Below are 15,808 nucleotides of genomic sequence, written 5' to 3'. Positions count from 1 at the left end.
GGGTCCTCTGCTTTCGCCATCGCAATGTCGGGCCTCGCAGTCGGATCGTCCGCGGCGGCTGACGAATCCCTGTCTGTCGGCGCCATTAACGATATCGAGCTCGACAGCACAGGCGCAGGATCTCCCCCTCCAACCACTCTCGAGGCGTCGATAAGTTTCGACGCCGCTGCAACCAACGCAGGAGCCTCCGTACCTGCGCCGACATTTCGCGCGGATGCAGGTCACACCAATCCTGCAGCTCCACTCACAGCGATTGATCAAGCCCATTCAGGTTCATCGATGTCACTGGACGCGGCTCTAGGACAAGTCCTCGTGATCAGCGGAGGCAGCGGCTTCAACGACCTCGTTGGCGCAACACCGGGAGCCACCTATGTCATGCCCATCTCGGACAATGGTGGCTCCTCATCTGAGATCATCCGTGTTCTCGGCGGTCCATCCATCGGAGACCTTCGCTCTCGTCTGAACCGACTCATCCCCACCCCATCAAGACACGATCCGACCATTCCTTCAGCATCCTCGTCCTCCCCGCCTCCACCTCAGTCTAACGAAGCCATTCACAATCTCCTCTCCTATCGTCTTCCATCTCATGGTCCATCAAAGGAGATTAAGCAGGAATGGATGGATATCCTTGAAGGACGACATCGTCTTTGGCGCGGCATCGAGCCTGAACGCAAAGAAGTCATTCGAGGTTTCCTCGTCCACTTTGAGAGCGAAGTGCTACGACGTGCGCATCGACACTTCAACTTTCGCGGTGGGTCCATCGGCAACTTCTTCCTTGCGGCTGCTCAGAAGTTCTTCCGCTCGATCCAGAGCGCCATCTTTCTGTTCTCGGCGACAACGCAGATCAGCACGAGTTCGTTGGCGAGCAAAGTATTGCCGGTGATCAACACCAATCATACTGCGACAATTGCGGCCGAGTTGGAGGACGGTGAGATGATCGTGGGGCAGTGTGAGATTTCGCACCCCGCGCCCAAGCCGGTCAAATCGAGTGGTGGGAAGGGTGATGCTGCCGCGAAAGCGGGTACGCCATCATCTTCGATGTCGGGCGTTCCGCAGCCGCAGCTGCTGCTGCCGCCGAATCACGACTTACTGGCGGCTGACGCAATGCAAGGTCTCGGCCTGAGTGACGGTGGGCCGTCAACACCCGGCTTCGGTCCTCCTGCGCACTATCACATCAACGAGCCGTTTGTTTCGTCGAACTACACCTCGGTGAACGGTAGCACTGATGCAACGAAGGCAGGATCATTGTCAGGCACACCAGCTAGGGTCAATCCTGCAGGCCATAGTCCACTGTTTGCTCAACTGGTCGATGAGCGGGCCGCAGCATACGCCGCACAGGCCAGGAAAGGCCTCACCACCGTCGGCAATCAAAAAGACGGTCTAGATCCTGCGGATGACGATCAAGAGTCGCAAGACGGTCTCGATCAACTCGACTCGCCCCACGACGGCAGTGCTGCTGAGGACGACCATTCGCTCGATCGGACCACTCTTCGCGACACTGCGTCAAAACGAGTCTCGTCCCCACGCCGTTCCCGCTCGACGCGACCAGAAAAGACCGGCAACATCATCTTCACCAAAAGCGAATCCGACACAGAGCCCGCGCTGCCATCGCCCATCAGACGTGTCCTCTACGTCAACGCCTACCGAAACGAAATCTACCCCGCCCCCAACCCATCTTTCGTCATCGCGCTGACACGCAGTCGTACCGTCATCTACTCGTGCGGCTCGCTATGGACCTCCATCATCCCGTGTCTCTCTCTCCGCAGCATCGCCACAAGCATCGCCACTTCGGCATCCCTCACGTACAAAGTACTGCTGCTCAACTCGGTTCAAGATCGAGAGACGCGCGGGATGAACGCGGTCGACTTTATCGAGGCTATCTGTCGAAGTCTGAACGAGAGCGATAGTCCAAATTCGAAGGGCGAGTGGGAGGCGAGACGGCTGATTTCGCACGTCGTGTACTTCAAAGATGGTCAGATCGAGGTGGAGAAAGAGAGGTTGGAGGAGATGGGGATCAGGTGTATGCTGGCAGAGTCGACGTTGACGAGTAAGGATGGCACTCCGAAGTTCGATGAGGATAGTGTCAGGGAGGCGTTGTGCAAGATCACGTTGGGTGAATGAAAGCCGAAACCAGGTCTAACTGTAGAATAGAAACGGACAATGAAGTTTGCCATTGCACCATCGCTTTTGCAGAGCGATCGATGAGAACAAGTCGCAACACTCTCCAGAGCTTCCAACACCGACCCTGCTCACTGCTGCTGCATCGTCGTCAGATAATGTCTATCCTCGCAGTCGCGGATCCTCTTGGCCGCCTGTTCCGCCGTCAAATCCCTCTGCGGTTCGGCCATCATCTCGAAACCTACCAAGAACTTTCTCACGCTCGCCGACCTCAACAGCGGCGGATAAAAGTGCACGTGAAACTGCGCGAACTCGCCATCTTCCTTGCCACTTGTAGGTTGTTGATGTATACCCATCGAGTATGGGAAGCTGCACTTGAAGACGTTGTCCAACTTGCACGTGATGGTGGCCAAGATCCTTGCGAGCGAGACGACCTCGGATTCGGTCATTTGGAGGATGTTGCGGATCTGTCTCTGACTTGGAAGCAGGAGGACTTCGAATGGCCAGACTGCCCAGTACGGAACGATGGCGACGAAGTGTTCGTTGGACGTGATGACCCTCGGTTGACCTGGAGTGGTCAACTCCAACTTGGCGAGGGTGAGGAGCATCGATGGACGACCGTGGTCATCCACCACACCGAGGTTGACCTTGGGATCTTGATTGATAGGGTCGTTCGACCAGGCCTCGAGCGAAGCGAGCTCCTTACTCGGTTCCTCCGGTACGTAGTCCAACGACCAGACCTGACCGTGAGGATGTGGATTCGAGCATCCCATCGCCGAGCCCTTGTTCTCGAAGATCTGAATGTACTTGACGAAAGGATTTTCTGCAGGGATCTGTTTGTAGATCTTCTGCCAGCTTCGAATGATGGGAACGATGTGTTCGTCGGGCGAAAAGGGAGGTGTGCTGAGCTGTGCGAGCGTCAGGTTGTGCTGAGGGTTGAAGCAGATCACGTAGCAACGACCACGAGCAGGGTGCGACTGGAGGAGTGGATGCTGGTTCTTCTCTTCAGCGACGGCTTGGGGTCTGAGCGCAGCATAGTCGTTTTCGAAGAAGAATGTGGACGAGTAGTCGTCGTTCTTCTGCCCTGTAGCTCGGGTGTTGTTGGGACAGAGATAGCATTTGGGGTCGTAGGGCGGGAGTGAGGTGGTTTGAGGCGCTTCTTCTTGACCTTGCCAGGGACGCTTGGTTCGGTGGGGTGAGCAGAGGACCCAGCTGCGTGTGAGGGGGTTGTATCGTCGATGCGGATGCTCGGTCGCGTCGAACTCGGGAAGGTCGTCGTGCGAGCTGCCAGAACTGGCCTGGGAGAATCCGTTTGTGATGCCATTAGCCTGGCCGTCGGGGCGGTCCTCGGCATGGCCGATACCGTTGATAGAGGCGCCGTTCATGATGAAAGACGGTGTCGTGTGCAGGATCGAACTGACGCCAGACGCTAGGAATGTGTGTGACTATGCAAGAGACCACGTCGGCTACCTTGTCTCGTCTTCTTTGCTTGCTGAGCTAGGGAGATGCTCACTTTGAGCGAGTGCAGCTGTTGGAGATTTCTGAGGATGAGGACGGTATACGCTCTTGTCCAGATGCTTGGGCGTTGATGGCTCGAATGAGTCCAAAAGGGTGACCTGGTTGCTGGTCGAAGGAAGCTTGTTGCAGACTTTACGCGAGGCTGTGTGTGATGGACGGAAGACAAGACACAGTACGACCTGCAAAGATGGTGATCTTCCAAGCTGATTACGGCTCGATGGTCTTTGTCGGGGCTACTAGACTTCAAGCGTCACCGGCCCTTCTGTGCGCTTGCAGCTCCAAAAATTCCACTCGTCGAGAATTCCGCCCAGCGACGATGACATCGTGTTGCACGAGTCAATTTCGATTGCCCGCCACGAAAGCAGTCTACTCGAGCACTGAAATCCGAGACGCGCTCTGCTGCCCCCTGAAATCTGCACGTTGTTGCAGTTACCGGATACCGACCAATTCCGAACACCGGCCAATATCGAGACTCGAAATGCTTTTGCATGCTCTCGCAATGTAATGCCTCGGGATTGGCTGCTTTGGCGGTAGAGCATGCGTTGGGTCTCAGTGTTGAAAGAGTAATTGTCCTTTGCTGGACATTTCCCATATCGATTGGAAGACCTTCAGCTTTACTCATGGCGCATTCCGTGATGCGAGAACTAGACCATTCGGAGATCTCGCCGGACGCAAACGACACTCTTCCACGCAGCGACAGGTGCACACGTCTTCCTACACATTATTCCATTCCAGCAGGCGATGTCGTACGACATTTGATTGCATGTCGAAGCTCAGTCTTCCTTCCCACTTTTGACCGTCGCCGGCGGAGGAGGGAGCAGCCTGACGATGCGCAGCATCATGTCGAACGTGAGCAGCGTAGGGATGATACAGAACGGTACGTAGTTTCTGCAGCGATTGACAATTGATGGAAATGAGATGCATGTTAGTCGTTCTTGCAGGTGCAAAAGCTGGAAGACCGCAGGAGAAGATTGACACTTACTGTAGCAAGCCACCAACTTGAGCCGACGTGAGCTTGCTTCCGTCCGATCCGAATAGGACGCTGCAGATGCATTGAAGCGTTGAGGATGCGGCTGTCTCGCAAGTGGTGATTCGGGTGGTTCGTCAGCGAACATTCCTGGAGTGATCCGTCCCTAGAGAAACAATACTTACCAAGCGTTCCATAGCAAACCATCAAAGGATACGTTCGCTTGTCATCTGCACACGCACACATCCACACCAAAGTTCACTTGTCAGCGTCTTCTTCACCACCTCGAACCGCGTAAATTCCGCACTCACCTTTCAACAACCCCCAAATAGCCACTAAAAAGCAAGGAATCTGAAACACCGTCTCGCTCACCAACAGCACCCTAAACCACACATGGTCCTTGGACGCTCTCTCCGCCGCTGCCAGAAACGGATCGCTGGACTGCGTCATATAGTCCCGCAGTACCTTCCGCAGCGATTCGGGGAACACTCGTTGCGAGTAGGGCGGGTAGGTGAGTTGCGCATCCACCGCAATGGACGCCGCGAGGTGGATGCCGAAGTAGACCAGGTAGAGTACGTCCAGCGCTCGTTCTGTCCGTGATCGCGCTTTGACGGTCAGCTGCTTTGATGACATGATGCTTCTAGGTGGCTGAGAAAGGCATTCGTGAATGATGGTCGGAAATGAGGATCGCGAAGGGATGGCTCGTTCGCGATCCGGAAACAAAAAGGGTCTGCAGGACGTCCGCTCAAAATTTAAAGCTCACAATGCAGCTTTACGGTTCCACACCCGATTGCAAACCCGATCCTCATTCTAGTCACCATCGTCGTCAGCCATCTTTCAACACGGGCAAGCAACAGAAGCAACGAAGACAAAGCTGGAAACAAAGCTTTGAGCGGACACTCTGGCGAATAATACAAAGCAAAGGAAGACGGACACTTGAACGAAAGCCTAGCTGCCAAGGCCTCCAAGCTAAAAGCTGGCAGGCGCACCACGACCGTTCGTCGTCGTGTTCGAGTCCATCTGCGTCTCGAGGAAAGCATTCAGATCGAAGGGACTCGCTGCACTTGCTGCGGTGCCTGCCGCGGTGGGTGTCTTTTGCGTCCAGCTGGCCGGATGTGGACTCACAGATGCAGGCACAGAAGCTGCATTGGCAAACGGCAAGCCCGCCAGAAAGTCGTTCATCGTGCCGCCGAAAGCAGACAGATCCTCGGTGCCTGGCGTGCTCCACGATGTCGCAGCGTTGATAGCTGACGACGTCCCCTCGCTGACGCCCAGACCGGCGTGATCATTCCACGGAATCTCAGTGACATCCGCCACCAACGCCGCTGTTGCAGCCGGATCCTGGAAGGCAGCGGCTGGCTCAAATACACCCGAGAATCGTGCCCGTTCGTGCCGCAGCCTGACATCGTTGGTTGGACCAAGGCCTGGAATCATCTCGAAATCGGTATACAAGCTTGAGAGGATCTTGCGCAGCCTTGCTGCTTCGGCTTGGGTGTCAGGATGACATTGGTAGGTGCTGAACGCATAGATCTGCCTGCCTGCTTTCGAGAGCAGGTCAGCGGTGAGCTCGTGCAACCCCGCTTTGTACGTCAGCTTGGCCATCTCGAGCGCATAGTAGGCTCCGCGTTTGATCGAGCTTCGAAAGGCGATCGAGCTGTAGTCGAGCAGATTGACCGAGGCAAAAGAAGGCGGCACCGTGATCGCTGCTAGCTGAGGTGACACCTCGGACATGCGGTCGAAGGCGGTCAAAAGCATTGCATCGACCCGCTGTCGGGCTCGCAGGTATAGGTTACCCTCTTGTCGCGAGCTATTCGTCGGCCGTTGCAGCCCGTGCACTCGCACCATAGCATGAATGCACTGGTACTGACTCAGAAGAAGAAGATGCAGGAACGCCTTGCGAACCAAGATCGAGATGATGTCTTCGCTCGTGCTGTCATGCGGAATGAGCGCCTGTAGCGATGCGCTGTTGCGCTCGGAAGGAGATGCGTTCCATCGCAAAACGTCCGGCATCTGCTTTTCAAATCGGTCCAACTGCTCGAGCACTTCGAGGATGGCAGAAGGCGAAATCCCGAGACGGCGAGACTTGGCGACACAGATAGAGAGATTGGCCGCTCGCAACACCGACGCTAGGACCGAGAGCTGCCAGGCCCACTGATTGCCGATGGGACCCCCAGTGTCAGCCATCATAGCGTCGGGGTCGATATCCTCTTGCAGGAGCTGATGTCGGTCAAAGAGATCGAAGCTACGAATGATGTCGTTTGTTGCCGCAACTGCGAGCACAAGCGGCATGCGTTCGTCGTTAATCTCGCACAAGGTGCTGCGTGCAGGCGTGCGGTACTTGAGTCTCTGCGCCTTGACGACTGGATCCTCTTTGGACCGGTTGAAGCCGTGGTGAATGAGGAGGCGGATCATCTTGGTGTGGCTCATGGGATGGATAAAGCCCGCATCGAGGCTCAGATTGGTGGCTTCGTCGACACCCTTGGTGCGTGCAGGTACGTCGAAGGTAAGCAGGATAGCTTCCAGCACGTCCAGTGCCACGGTGATGTCCTTGGTACACGCCGACGAGACCAGCTTTTCGAGACGACGATAGATGCGCGCCTGAAGGTCGAAGCGATGCGAGGCATATCCAAGCTGCACCACGCCGACGCAGGCGGCGGCGAGGATGATGATGTCGGCGGGAGGGAATGCGTCGTACTCTGTGGATGAAGTTGCCACCCCGTCGAGCTTGCTGAGGTAGCGGCGATAGCGTGGATAGAAGTGACGAGGGTTGACGGCAGGATTGCACCAATACGTGGTGCGGAAGTGGGACGATACGGCATCGTCCAAGATGGATCGAGTGAGGCCACGAACATTGAGCATGTCTGGCTCCGTCGCCGGTCCAGGCGTGATGAAAGGGTCTGGAACGGGTACAGAGCTGGCTTCACGAGCATGAGCGGGAGGAGCATCGGTGTCGGATCCACTTGCGTCTGCATCTGACTTTCTGCGCTTCTTACTGGCCGATGCTGATGCCGCCGTGGTTGCATCCGTGGACGGGCCGGCATCGTTGTCGGACACATTGGCATTGGACCTGGATTCTTCCGTGATGATGCAATCGTAGCCTCGTGTGTAGCAGTAGGAGCACAGCGAAATGCCTTCGGCGTTGCGCTGATCCTTGTCGCATTTGACCTTTTTGCGACGACATGGGTCGCACGAAGCTCGAGGTGTTCCACGCTTGCCCATGACTGGAGACGGAGGATCAGAAAAAGACAGTCAAGGAGGTTCAGCTTTGCATGAGAAGCCTACTTTGTGTGAAACTCGAGTAGGGAGCCTTTATGCTTGACATGTTCGCACGGCTGACGACCGAGCGGGGGTCACTGCTACCTCCAGGTGTGGGTCATCGGCGATGGGTGGGTTGGCGGGATGGCGGGGATGGATCGAGACAGTGCTCCGAGCTATTGAGACCTAGGCCTACAAGAGAGAGCTAGCGCAGCCCCGAGCGGGATCATGTACGAGGAACGTGCGGCTGCACCGAGGTCTGCGTTCCGACTATCGGGTTTTCGTGGTGGACTGCAGCGCATGAATGATCTGCGATCGAAGCCAGCGCTGACAATCTTATCGCAGTCCGCGTGGTCCGGCGGAGTTGATGAGAGCCACAATGGGGAGGCGGCGAATGCGAGACGCTGTTCGACGATCAACAGCAAGGCCCGAGAGTGTTGGTGGGAGACGTGAAGAGCGGGAAGAGTGGAGAGCCGACGCATTCACGTACATTCTCATGCTCAGCCTTGAATCAAGCTTAAATTAGCCGATGCCCCTGGCGATACGCAGTCGCGCGCTTTGTTCCGTAGCCTAACAGCAATTGAAAATGCGGGTAGTGACCGGCGGAATTGTGTAAAACCCGGCTTTGCCGTCCTCCACTGTGTTCAGACAGCTGGTTGGTGCGAGCTGATCATTCCTTCTTTCTCGCTCAGCACACCATCTTTGTTTTTTCGGCCTGTGGATAGCATCTACACTGGTCAACATGTCGAAAAACCGCTCGCTTCCACCTGCGCTTAAGCAGCTGCTGCAGCAGCCGACGTTTCCAGCTCGAGCATCGAGGCTCTCAGCATCGACGCAGCTTCCAGCTGGACGTTCTGCCAACCCCTCCCCCACGCCCAAGCTCGCCAGCGTCAGCCAGCACTTTCAGAGTCTGCAGGCAGAGGCCACGCAGAAGGGCATCGGATGGGGCGAGTGGATCTCGATCGCAACGGCCACGCTGTTCACGCTCAATAACCCGGGGAGCTTGCAGGCGCTGCACCGCTTCGCCACCGGGCCCAAGACGGCGGATCTCGAACACAGAACCAACGTTGCTCTCTTGATGCGCGAAACAGGCCTCAAGTGTATTGGCTTCATCGGCATCCCCAAAGTGATCAACAACCTCGCAGCACTGCGAAAAGCGGTGGAAGAGGACTCACAGCTAGTGCAGGCGCTGCCGACACAACCAAGGAGACAGATTGGCAAAGACCGCGTCGAGGGTGTTCACAAAGCGGCGTACGGACTCTGGGACGACATTTACACTCCACACTCGGAGAAGCTCCTCAAGATCCTCGGCACTTCGCATCCGGATCTGCCCGTCTTCATCGTCGAGTCGGAGTACGGTCCGCTGTTCTCTTCGCCCGCTTCGTTTGCGCTGCCTTCCGACCCGGACTCTGTGAAAACGGAACCGAGTTGGGACGTCAATCGTCTTCGCACGTCGCTGGTCGCCATTTCGGCACTGAGAGCTCAAGGTGGCGTAGGTCCTCAAGTGACGAGTCACGTCTGGGGGCTCATGAAGGCTAAGGACTCGATCAAGCCGGAGGATGCCAGCAAGCAGGGACTCGAGTGGTTGACCACGGAAGAAGGCGCGCTGTGGGTGGTGCGCACCGTTGACAGCATCTGCCAAGCCGTCGAAGGAGCAGAGGAGTTTGAAGGACAAGGCAAGGAAAGCAAGCTCTGATTTGGTCCTGGATTGCAGCATTTACAAAAGAAACCCGTGGGTTACGACCTCGATTGAGAGAACCACCAAGCAGTGATGAGGCCGATGACGAATACTTCAATGAGACCTCCAGTCAGACTTCCACCTCCAGCTAGCAGAAGAAGGCTCCAAATGTATCCGACAAGCCTGTCGAGCACCAAGCCGCTGGTGGAAAGCACAAGACGCTGAGTCGAAGAGAGCGGCTCGTACGGGCTCAAAGACGATAGGGACGACGAGGCGTCGGTGCTGGGCGGCAGACGCAGCAGAGCAGTGATGGGCTTGTGATCCGAATGGGTGTACTGCATGATGCTCCGGTAGAATTCGACTTCGACGCCGTGTCGGTCGTTGTCCTCTTGGCCGGGAGCAGAGCCCCAGAGGATGCGATCGGTCCAGCCTGGCACTCGTTTCTTGCTGAGCGTCTGTCCCTCGAGCGCTTCGGAGGTGACACCTGCGTTCTTCTTCTTAGTCTTCTTGTCCGGACGCGAGACGATGTACTTGTACGTAGGCGGTATGCCGGCTTCTGCGATCGGAAGCTCGGTCAGACCGTGGAAGGCTTTGGCCTTCTCGGCCAATCGTTGGTGACTCAGCTGATCGTGCTTGGAGAGCAACGACCAGTCGCCGACTTCGAGCGCCTTGGCCAGCGACTCCTTTGTGAGTTCCGAACTCGACTTTTCGGTTGCAAGCTCGCTCTTGCCCAAGGCGATTCGATGGTTGAGGTCGCCAAATACAAAGAGGTGTGTCGTGTCGTAGACGGTGTAGCTCTTCTTGTCGAGAGCTTTTGCTTTCGGTGCATCATGGGGGGAGGTGGCTTTTTCGTGCTCTTGCTTGAGTGCATGCATGTCGTTGGGATTCAGAGGCTTTTGAGAAGGATCCTGGAGGATGGGAAGCTTTTGCACCGAAGATGGCTCAAACACCATCCTCTGTACGATCTGCTGCCAGTCCTTGTTTCTTCGTTGAACGTTGTGATCATGCGCCGCCAGATGAGCGCTGATAAACGTCAGAACCTCATCGGGGCCCTTGCCATCTGCTGCAGCGACGACGATTCGCGCACCTACGGCGCCCTTGTTTCCCATAACACCGGCGATACCGGTGCCAACCGTGGCGGTCCGGATCTCCTTGACACGATGCGCTGCACTCTTTGCACTCTTCGACGCGGCCTTCCAAATCGAAAAGGTAGGACGTTCCCGAGCATACACAAACAGAGCGATACCGACCAAATCGACCTTGCACAGAAGCGGATAGCTCTCCGGACCACCTCCCTCTTCCAAGCTGGCGTACAAACCCGAGCCAGAGACGACGGCCTGATGAGGACGGACGTTTCTGCGAATGTCGAGGTCAGTGTTATAAAGCGCCGTATCTCCAGATCCAGAGAGACCAGTGTGTAGTGGGATGAGCTCTTGGAAGCCTACGGCGTAGAAGTCGGGTGCTTCGCGAGGCAATGATGGGTGGGTGGAAAGCGTCTTTGGGTTGGTGGATTTGTACGCGTCGGCTTCGAGCACGTTGATGTTGGTCACAGGCTTGGAGGATCTTGGTGCCAAAGGTTTCTGCTCGGCGGCTGGGATGAGCCATGGCGTGAGATCATGGCGAGTGGTCTCTGCTCCAGCTAGGTTGGCATTGTAGGATGCGATCTGCACCCTGAGTCCGTTGGCGCTCATCGTAGATTCAGCAAGAACTGACGGCTTGGCGGTGTTGCAGAGTGTTGGCTGGAAAGGATGCTGTCTTGCTTATATGGACCTTGGACACGGTCGGAGGGTCATCGAGCCTTGACGGAAGATGTGTCGCTTTGTGTCTAACCGAAGGGCGTCAGCGGCGTCATGATGCTTTCGTCGTGTTTGTGCGGGGAAGTTGATCGCGAGCGTCATTTCTGCAGGATATGGCAGCTGAAAGTGAGGCTCGTGCTGCTGCAGGGTCAGAACTGTTCGAAACGAGAAGCTAACATTTCACAATTTCTGCTCGCACGGACTGACGGCGAACCGCAATTCTTCCATTTTCCGCTTTCGGTCAATTTCAGCTTGCGAGCGGCCAGGGATGGAAGAAAAGCAGCACCAAGACGCAAGGACGAGCAACTCAACTCGTTCGTCTTCTCCATCACCCTCTACACTCCTGGTCAACATCTCAGTCGCTGTCATGGTCGCCAATCAGCTTGGTCGTAGGGCCTCATGGCTTTCTACCGGTGCCGTCTTTGCCATGTGGACCATGTTGCTGCTTGCAGCGCCCTCATCCGCATTCGAGCTGCCCTCGTTCCTCAAGTCGACCATCGCCGCGCAGAACGTCAACAACGTCAACCGACCCACGGGAGCCACAGCATACCAGGCCAATCAGCCTTACGACGGGCTCGAATTTCCGCTTGTGGGACGCTTCGTCTTTCGACCCGCCCTCTTCTGGCTCGAAGGTGGTGTGCTAGGCTTCTGCTTGCTCTTCATTCTCATTCACCTCGTAGGCAAAACTCGCAATCGTCAGATGGCCAGCAAGTTTGCTTCGGCTGCTCTTCCCGTCCTGGAGCAGGAGTTTGCCGTGATTGCCAACGATGAGGGCAAAGGTCACCTGCTCTGGAACGGTGGGAATGAGGCACTGATGTTTGCGTCGGGTCGAAGAGGGTGTGCCAGCCTACAGGTGACGTTCGACTTGATCCCGCGACACGATCCCATGGAGATCCTCTTCGCATTCGTCAAGGACACCGTCACGGCTTCCATAACTCCTTTGCGCGACGCTATCACCCTGACCTTCACCCTGCCGACCACTGCGGACAACGTCTCGGGTGTCTTTGCGCTCGTCAACAAGGGTGCCTTGCAGTACACTCGCAGCGGTCGATTCGATCTCACCTTCGCCAAAGTCATCGACTCGGACAGCGCCGTCACATCGCGCGGTCTCTCCAAGCAGTGGGCCATCATGAGCGAGGCTCCTGAGCTCACCGATGCCTTCCTCGGCGAGCCGGATCAGAAGGGCGTTGCACAGCGAACCAAGCTCGGCCTCGTCGACCTGCTCGAGGGTAAAGCCGGTGCGTTCCTCGACAGCCTCGTCCTGACCGACCAGCCTTTCAAGCGTCCCACCAAAGGTCCCATCCCAATTGAACAGCGTCAGCGTCTGCTCACCCTGACCCTGCAAGCACCCAAGTCGACCGCCGACGCCCACAAGGCGATCGAGCTCCTCCAATTCGGCTGCAATCTCGTCGACGCTCTCGACCAGGGCGTCGTCAAGCTCCGCAACGAAACCTTGAACAAACTGCGCAAGACGCGTGCACAGGTCGACAAGGAGCTGCTCGACGAATCCACAAAGGAGCAGCGCGAGGCGGAGCAGGAGGCCCGGGAAGAGGCAAAGCGCAAAGCCGAGAAGGAGAAGTTCGACAAGCTCAGCCCGGCAGAACAGGCCAAGCGCAAGGAGGTCGAGAGGAAGCGTGCCATGAAGAAGGGCTCGCAGAAGGTTCGATAGAGGTGGTCGTCGAGCGAGAGTTGGTTGAAGCCTGTGAATGTATATTGTAGAATGCTGTGTGCAATGGAAAGATGGCGACACTGGAGTCGTTGCGTGTGGTCATGACGCGATTGTGATCCAAGTGTGCGAGCACATGTAGAGGATCGAGCATAGGAATAATCTCGAAACAACTGTGTGATGCGTTGAGGCGTGAATATCATTTCCCTCCTGCGGCTGCTTCTGCTGCTTTTGCTGCTTTGGCCTGTTGGATAAGAGTGGCGACAAGTCCAGGTCAGCATTCGAGTGCCATCAGCCGTCGTCTTGTCGAAGCTTTACACTCACCGCCTGCTTAGCTCTGAGCGCTTCGGCGTCGGCTTCCTTCCTGGCTGCAATCGAGGTGTTGGATTCGCTGCGTTTGCCCTTGTTCGCCTCCGCTAGCTTCTTTTGGTTCTTGGCTCGTGCAAGCTCTCGCTGATTTCCTCCTGCATGGATGGAAGAGTGGGGTAGAAAATGTAGAGCTTCAGTCAGTGCCGAGCTCGCCTGGTCGTCCCTGACGACTTAGTAGATTCAGGGTCTGTTCGAGCTGGACGGGACGGCAGGAACTCACGCGTCATGTTGTTGAAAGGTTCTGACGCTGGGGCTGTCGATCGCCGAAAAGATGATGAGGTGGCGGGATCAAATGACGGGTGAGTTTGCTGCTAATCGAGGTAGCCCGAAGGCGAGAGGGGATGGTGTCGGTGACAAAGATCGACGAAGGAAGGATCCAAGCGAAACGAAGACCTGCTCCAGCAATTAACGCCCTTGACCCTGAAAGAGAAAACCAGGGTCCGAGTTCCGTGTGGCATTTGTTTGCCGCCACAAAACGCGAACCAATCTGGCAGCTTCTCGTGTTCATTTCAATTCCGCCTTAAGCAATGATTGCATTCAGCATATCTTGGGTCTCGCAGAACCAGAGTCCAACGTATACGGCGTGTGTACATTTCAGCTATACATGGGTACAAGGAGCAGAAACACATGAGCTGATACAGGCAACGGTGAAGGGTCTAAAGTAATACAAAGCAGGAAGCAGAGCCAAGCCTAAATTACAGCATCGCTCTTCTATCTTCTCGCATCTAGAGATGGCTCTGAGGCAGCTGTACGCCGATTTCCTTGACGTGAGCAGGCAGATCCAGGTTGAGCTTCTCCTTGATAAAGCCGTTACAGAAGCTGAACAGCTCCTCTCCCAGCTTGCCATCCTTGTCCTGGCCGAGCTTGCTCTTCTTGCCCACCTTGGCTACGGGGACAAGATATGCTCCATCGAGCTTCAGGCGATCGACCTCGAGCGAAGCACACGCATAGAGCTGTGTCAGCGCACCGTCTTCGGGAGCGGTGAAGATCCTGCTTGCGAAGTTGGAGATGGCAGCAATGATTCGACCGTACGATTCGTTGGGTCCTCGGAGCAGTCCCGTTTTCACTACACCGGGGTGGATCGAGAGACTGCTGATACGAGCATCTTCGGGAACCAGCTTGCTCACCTCGTTGGCGATGAGAATGTTGCCGAGCTTGCTCTTGCCGTAGCGATCCCAGGTACCTTTCATTTCGGGCCAGTATTGCTTGTTGACCGCTTCGAGGTCCTTGAAGCTGGTGTCGGAAGGCGAGGCGACGTGGCCCAAGCTGGAAACCTGGACGATACGGACAGTCGGCGAGTCCGGCGAAGCGTATTCGGGCAGCTTGGAAGTCTTGTACAGCGTAGGGAGGAGCATCATGGTGAAGAGGTAGTGCCCGACAACGTTGGTGCCGACCTGAAGCTCGATTCCATCCTTGGTGAAAGTGTACGGCGTGGCCATGACACCTGCGTTGTTGAGCAGGATGTCGAGACGGCTTTCGCGGGACAGGAAGTTTTCGGCAGCCTTGCGCACAGCGGCGAGCTCGGTCAGATCCAGCTGCAGGAATTGCACATCGGCCTTGGGCACAGCCTGCTTGATCTTTTGGATCGCCTCTTGAGCTTTGGACTCGGTACGCGATGCCATGTACACCTTGGCGCCATTGCGGGCGAGCTCGAGGCAAGAAGCTCTGTGAAGATACCAAAACACAATCGCAATTTCAAAGAGGTCAGCTGTCGAACGACACCTCTCCCTTCGAACAAGGTACCGAACCGGGGCAGCACGAGAACTTACTCTCCGAGACCACTGTTACCGCCCGTAACGATGGCGATACGGCCAGTAAGGTCAGGAATGTCGGAAGACTTGAACGAAGGCATTTCCGGTTGCGTAGTAGGATAGGATAGATGAAGGTGGATCTGAAAGCAATGCCGAGGAGAGATCAGAGCTTCTTATGAAGTCGTGCCGGGACAAAGAGCGTCGTCAGTTTGTGCTTGAAAGGTGACCACACCGACTTGTGGAGATGCGGGGACTTTTGACAAGGTGGAAACCTCGTCTGTTGTCCGTGGAGCTGCAGACCAGATTTCGACTTATCTTTCCTGTCTGCTGAAAGAGTGGAACCTTGTCGGTTTCCACCTTTCGTCATCGCCTTTGAACACGCTTCGGCAAACAAATTCAAGGGGAAAATTTAGGCAAGAAAATCATTTCGAAGAAGGTTAACCAGATTCTGACCAGACCTTTCTGCTACATCCTCGCCTTGGATCCTGGTCAAGGGACAGTTGTGCCGAGCACCTGTTTTGCCCAGAGGAGGAGGATGGAACCGGTCGTTGAGCTCGTTCAGATTGCGACGATCCCATGAATTGCTGAAGGAACGATCACGTCGCAATTCTCGGCAAGGAGTGGTGCTTGATCTTGAGGAACGAGATCACCCAACTCTTTGATGACTTCAGGTTCGACGTTTGTGCAACC

The 15,808-nt window shown here is 56.0% G+C and overlaps 8 protein-coding genes across 8 annotated transcripts; 3 read left to right on the top strand and 5 right to left on the bottom strand.

The window, feature by feature from the left end:
* Nucleotides 1-24: 24 nt before the first annotated feature.
* PHSY_000267 (hypothetical protein) lies at nucleotides 25-2,121 on the top strand (the record flags this gene model as incomplete). Its single annotated transcript, XM_012330909.1, has 1 exon — nucleotides 25-2,121. One exon carries the CDS (start codon nucleotides 25-27, stop codon nucleotides 2,119-2,121), a length of 2,097 nt encoding a protein of 698 aa, XP_012186299.1.
* Nucleotides 2,122-2,249: 128 nt separating this feature from the next.
* PHSY_000266 (hypothetical protein) lies at nucleotides 2,250-3,503 on the bottom strand (the record flags this gene model as incomplete). Its single annotated transcript, XM_012330908.1, has 1 exon — nucleotides 2,250-3,503. The coding sequence occupies one exon, from the start codon at nucleotides 3,501-3,503 to the stop codon at nucleotides 2,250-2,252; it is 1,254 nt and encodes a 417-aa protein (XP_012186298.1).
* Nucleotides 3,504-4,409: 906 nt separating this feature from the next.
* On the bottom strand, nucleotides 4,410-5,236 carry PHSY_000265 (hypothetical protein; the record flags this gene model as incomplete). Its single annotated transcript, XM_012330907.1, has 2 exons — nucleotides 4,410-4,769; nucleotides 4,976-5,236. 2 exons carry the CDS (start codon nucleotides 5,234-5,236, stop codon nucleotides 4,410-4,412), a joined length of 621 nt encoding a protein of 206 aa, XP_012186297.1.
* Nucleotides 5,237-5,572: 336 nt separating this feature from the next.
* PHSY_000264 (hypothetical protein) lies at nucleotides 5,573-7,822 on the bottom strand (the record flags this gene model as incomplete). The annotated part of the gene is made up of 1 exon (XM_012330906.1): nucleotides 5,573-7,822. The coding sequence occupies one exon, from the start codon at nucleotides 7,820-7,822 to the stop codon at nucleotides 5,573-5,575; it is 2,250 nt and encodes a 749-aa protein (XP_012186296.1).
* A 778-nt stretch (nucleotides 7,823-8,600) lies between these two features.
* On the top strand, nucleotides 8,601-9,554 carry PHSY_000263 (hypothetical protein; the record flags this gene model as incomplete). Its single annotated transcript, XM_012330905.1, has 1 exon — nucleotides 8,601-9,554. One exon carries the CDS (start codon nucleotides 8,601-8,603, stop codon nucleotides 9,552-9,554), a length of 954 nt encoding a protein of 317 aa, XP_012186295.1.
* A 41-nt stretch (nucleotides 9,555-9,595) lies between these two features.
* Nucleotides 9,596-11,227, bottom strand: PHSY_000262 (endonuclease/exonuclease/phosphatase; the record flags this gene model as incomplete). Its single annotated transcript, XM_012330904.1, has 1 exon — nucleotides 9,596-11,227. The coding sequence occupies one exon, from the start codon at nucleotides 11,225-11,227 to the stop codon at nucleotides 9,596-9,598; it is 1,632 nt and encodes a 543-aa protein (XP_012186294.1).
* A 373-nt stretch (nucleotides 11,228-11,600) lies between these two features.
* Nucleotides 11,601-13,001, top strand: PHSY_000261 (hypothetical protein; the record flags this gene model as incomplete). The annotated part of the gene is made up of 1 exon (XM_012330903.1): nucleotides 11,601-13,001. One exon carries the CDS (start codon nucleotides 11,601-11,603, stop codon nucleotides 12,999-13,001), a length of 1,401 nt encoding a protein of 466 aa, XP_012186293.1.
* Nucleotides 13,002-14,092: 1,091 nt separating this feature from the next.
* PHSY_000260 (short-chain dehydrogenase) lies at nucleotides 14,093-15,219 on the bottom strand (the record flags this gene model as incomplete). Its single annotated transcript, XM_012330902.1, has 2 exons — nucleotides 14,093-15,032; nucleotides 15,137-15,219. 2 exons carry the CDS (start codon nucleotides 15,217-15,219, stop codon nucleotides 14,093-14,095), a joined length of 1,023 nt encoding a protein of 340 aa, XP_012186292.1.
* Between the last annotated feature and the right edge of the window lie 589 nt (nucleotides 15,220-15,808).

The sequence above is a fragment of the Pseudozyma hubeiensis genome, assembly GCF_000403515.1.
Source record: "Pseudozyma hubeiensis SY62 DNA, scaffold: PHS4, whole genome shotgun sequence".
Classification (NCBI taxonomy): Eukaryota; Fungi; Basidiomycota; class Ustilaginomycetes; order Ustilaginales; family Ustilaginaceae; genus Pseudozyma; species Pseudozyma hubeiensis.
This window is presented reverse-complemented; position numbering and strand designations above follow the sequence as displayed.